The 4,773-nt window shown below is 40.1% G+C and overlaps 1 protein-coding gene across 1 annotated transcript in view; it reads left to right on the top strand.

The window, feature by feature from the left end:
- The window catches only part of RCL1 (RNA terminal phosphate cyclase-like 1), an 18,633-nt gene that overhangs the window by 2,286 nt on the left and 11,574 nt on the right, over positions 1-4,773 (top strand). Inside the window, exon 3 of the mRNA XM_010191916.1 lies at positions 1,689-1,814. Within this exon, the coding sequence (XP_010190218.1) occupies positions 1,689-1,814 (126 nt within the window). The remainder of the gene's footprint in view (positions 1-1,688; positions 1,815-4,773) is intronic.

Genomic DNA, 4,773 nt, shown 5'->3' with positions numbered 1-4,773 from the left:
GGACAGGTTTCCTGCTATAGAGGTGCAGACTTGCAGCCTGTTCTTCCCTTTACTTTATGGCTTACATCATAATTGCATGTGCAAACAGAATGCTTTGACGTCTTTTTCCAACTGCAACATTTGCATGAGTGCAGCACTGCCAAGTGAGAGCAATTTTACTGGCTAAATACGCTGTAGAATAAAAAGGAGGCAGCTCATGCTTTTGGTGGTGTTTGTCATGGTCCTTCCATGAAGAAAGTAATTTCCTTATGCCCCTACTATGCTGTAGTAAGTAGTTTTGTCTTGTTTCTGTGTGAAGGAGGAAGCAGTGATCGTGGCCTTAGTGCCATCTTTCTAAATTGACGTTAATACACAGCACCATTCTGGGCCACGTTGGCTGGATTTGACTGATGTATGTAAACTACATGTGTTTGAACTTCCACTTTCCTTTAGGTTTTGCTGGGCTTTTTCTCAGACATAAAGGTTTGCCTTTAGTAAGTGCAGTGAGAGGCAGCCTTATTTTAGCCTAGCCATTAAGTGGTCCTTCAAGCCAGTATAAAACAAAACATCTGGAAGGGTAAGTGCTTAGGTCTTTTATATGTGCATTTTTGTCTTGTCAAGATTCAGCTGAGCAAATTTGCTTCCTCACAGCTGGGGAGCTTGTGTTGCAGCAACCTTTTATAGTCATCCAAAATACTGAGTGCACCAACTGTGCAATACCATCAATTTTCTGATGATTATGATGATGATTATTTACTGGTTTTCCCCTTTAGATCTTATAGCCTTTGGTTTACCTGCTCCACAAGAGAATGCAATAGGAATTTGTAGAAAAGGAAATCAGCTTCTGCCAGCTGGGAGGTTTGAGAGTGTTTCTCTGCATTGCTATGTGCATGAAGGCATGGATGGGTGGTTAAATGTGCAAAGCATGAGTTTGCATTATAGTTGGGATGGAATTTGGAGCATGATGTGCTCTGAACATTTGAAGACCTGGGAGTTTCACTGAAGCAGCACCTGAGTAAAAGGGCACAAAGGCAGTTCATCTCTTGTGTACTGTGAGGAGGTGGGTTGGGGTGAGCAGGAAGGTGGTCATTTCTTCTTTCCTGGAACCGTTACCTTCAGATGCTGAGTGACCAGGGAATCAGTGAACTTGGTAGCCTCACAGCACTGCTAAATAGTTGAAGAGAGCAAAGATATATTCTTTTTAGGTTTTTAAAATTATTTTCTTCTTTTGTTACAACAGTTGTCTTTAATTTAATCTACCCAGTTTCTTCCTGATAGAAACAGAAAATCAGGATTTTGTGCTGCTAATCTAGAGAAGTTGTACCCATCACCGTCTTTTAATAGTATATGAAGAGCAGAGCATGCAGGACTTTCTCCATTGTGAGATAGCACAGAATGACAGAACAGCAATTTAAAATTACTGAAGGACATTTTTAAGATAGATGTTTACCTAGTTATAATAAGCTGTTCTGCTGCACATGTTTTGTGTACCTCACTTCAAGTTATATCAGTGAAAAGACTGTAGAAAGCACTTGGCACATGTGCTTCTCTAAGTACAGGAAAATGGACCAGTGCTCATGGACAAAACCACAGTGTATAGGACAAAACCACATTTTCCAAAGTAGTGCATTGGGACCTCTTGGTTGCTTTTGTAGTCTGGTTTAAATTTCCTCTGAGACCACTATGAATTCCTTAGCTTGGAAACTTAGGTACTCTGTCAGAGTGTCACCACAGATGGCAAACAGAATGGTGGAATCTGCAAGGAGCATCCTGAATAAGTTCCTCCCAGACATTTATATCTACACAGATCATATGAAGGGGATCAGCTCTGGAAAGTGAGTATCCAGTATTCACAGGGGATGATAATGTAATTCTGCATTTGTTCAACTGCTAGGGTATTCTGATCTGTAATTTTACTGAGTTTTAGACCATGATCTTCTATTCTGCTGACTTGAAATAAGTGTTCCTCACAGGGGAAGAATTGAATTATTCATTAGATATGTTAGTTTTACTTGGTAGTACAAGGAGGATAGAAGTTGTGCATTTTCATAAGCAGGGAATATAATAAATTGGTACTGCCACTAAAAGCAACTTGAGCTCCCTTCAGTTTTAAACTTGTTGCTTTGAAGTGAGATTAAGATCAGAGATGCCATGGTATGTTGTGAAAACCAACATTCAAACTTGACTGTACATCTTCTGATGGAAATGGTAGTATTAAGGATGGGAGCAAACTGTTTTTGAAAGGGCTTGAGCTGTAGGGGTGTCCTAGTTTTGTGGACAGAATTATAGAATAAGTTTTCTGTTGAGGAAAACTGCACTTTTGTAAGGACTGCAACACTATTTCAGTGATTTCAGGGGACAAAGTGATAAAACTTTGTTAAAGGTTTCAGTTAGGACTGACATGCAGGTTGCCATAGTGCTCAAGGTATTCAGTGGTCTTGAGATAAACAGATGCAAAGGCTGGGGAGAGTAGTAACCTAGGGGAGTCAACCCCAAGCTGACCAGTTAATGCCATTCATACCATAAGTGTCACATTCACTATAAATGGGGGAGCTTGCTGGAGACAGCCCTTATTCCTTCTGCTCTGCCTCTTCCTCTACCTCCTGCTCCCTCTTCTATGGCTGACATCTCGAGAGAGACTTATTTACTGTCCTAGCCCTGAGGCCTACTCCCCCACAATATTGGCTGAGTTATTAGTATTAGTTGTTGTTTATTATTATTACTTCATTTTATTAAATATATTTCTGTTTCAACCCACGAATCTCCTTTCCTTTTCCCGACCCCCCTCCCTGGGTTGGGAGGAGGCATTGAGTGATAGAGCAACTGTATAAACCGTGACAATGAGTTGTCTTTCTGCTTTACCATAACATAAACATACATCAACAGCTCAAGGAGTGGCCTTTCACCAGTGAGTACTGGAAAACTGAGACATTAATTTACTGTACTTCCACAGGTTTTGTTTGCCAGCAGAACACAGAAGTGATGGGTGCAATTCAGACACTTTTACTGATATCTGTGAGCTTTGCTGTCGTCCTGTCACTTTTTGTGGTTGAAGATGATCTGGACAGCTAATTTGTTTGTCTTTTGTCCGTATGCTCAAATTGAAGCAGGCACATTTTCTGTTAACTGTTTCTGTTTTCTTTGAGGTAATATTTAAAAAAAAATGTTAGGTTTGCAAGTTTACAAATGTAAAAATTTTTGACCCACTTTTAGAGATTTTTCCTCTTTTCCAATCCTTTACCATAGTTACTATCCAAGTTTAGTAAGTCATGTGACTCCAGACCATTAACAGTGATCAGAATTGTGAAAACTTTTTTGGGAGCTGTGTGGTTTTGGCGTCCTATTTTGTTTCTTATCTGTCTGTAATGTGAAAAAGTCAAATGAAGTGGGGCAGCAGCATTTCATTTACTGCTGACATGGGTAGCCCATGCAGAGGGATAAATAATAGCATTGGAGGAGAAACTGAATCCCTCTCCACCTTGCTGGTGCATGTGGCTTTCTGATGCCGCTGTGCTGTCACATTCACCATAGTGTGGTGCCAGTACGACTGCAGTGTCCCTGATTGTGTCACTTTGGTGAATCTTTTTCTATTACCTGGTGGGGCGGGTGTGTGTGTCTTAGCAGGACAAGGAATGACAGTATGCCTCATTGTTTCCAGTGTTGCCTCTGAAGATGAGTGAGATCAGCAAGGACTAGTTCAGCCCATCTGTGCCCAAACCAAAACAAGCCCGAATTTCAGCGTTGAATAAAGCGTTGAGCTATAGGCCTTCACTGGTGCCAAAAGCTTCAGGAAAAGCATTATTTGAGCATCTTCTGCCACCTATAATGTATCTTTAAACAAAAATTTCCTGGTTCTGCTTTGCGCGTTTGCAGCAAAAAAGTTTGTCCGTGCAGATACTTTCTAATACTGTTTGCACATACATGAGGCACTGGATTATCTTAATTTTTATTTAGGCAGATTGCCACATGCTACTAAACACTAACAAAATCTGCCAGGGAACATAGTTATTAAAGGATACTTGTCCAAAAAATAACATCTTTGACACTGTTCTTGTCTTGCTGTTTAGCGCTCCCTCTCTTTCAGAGAGAGGAGATTAGAGGAACATCTTTAACATGCCTTCTGTGTTGCTCAGCAAGCGCAGGCAGTTAAATATGGGTGGGAACCACTGATATAGTTTGGTTCCCACCCTACTAAAATGCCTTTAGAGCAATTGTTGTTTTTCTGGTACTGAGAGTGTGTGTGTGTGTGTGTGTGTGTATTGGTGTTTGGGCTTTGTTGATGTTGGTGACATTCCTTACAGTTTTGGGTCAGTGGTGCTCTTTTTAATTAAGAAGTTTGAGTGGTGGAGGCAGAGTGAGTCTAGAACTGTGTGAAATCCTGTATGTGGAGTAAAGTTAAGTTGCCTTTATTTTGAATGGCAAACTATTGGTGCTCTTCTAGAGCCTATAAATAAGAGGAACTTGTAATTTTTTTTCCTTCCTTACAACTTTCTGATTTCTCAGTGAGCTGTGCTCAGCCATCAATGGCTTTTCTGTAGCAAAAGTGTTTCTTAACTCTCAAAATAGCATTTTGTAGGATCCTAAGCTCTTTGGAAAATAAAATTGTTTGTTTGTTCAAATCATGTGTTCATAATTCTTACATGGTTGTAATGATTTGGATAGTATTGAACTGAAAGCAAAAAGAAACAATTAGAAATACAAGTAATGTGGATCAAACTTTTATATTTTTTTAAATTCTCCTGCTTGGTGCCATGGCTATGGTCTAATCTTGCTAAATAGTGAAGCTTCCAGGGA

Source organism: Mesitornis unicolor, unplaced genomic scaffold, assembly GCF_000695765.1.
Source record: "Mesitornis unicolor isolate BGI_N332 unplaced genomic scaffold, ASM69576v1 scaffold20779, whole genome shotgun sequence".
Lineage (NCBI taxonomy): Eukaryota > Metazoa > Chordata > Aves > Mesitornithiformes > Mesitornithidae > Mesitornis > Mesitornis unicolor.
Note: the sequence above shows the minus strand (reverse complement) of the source record. Positions and strands in the feature narration are given on the sequence as shown.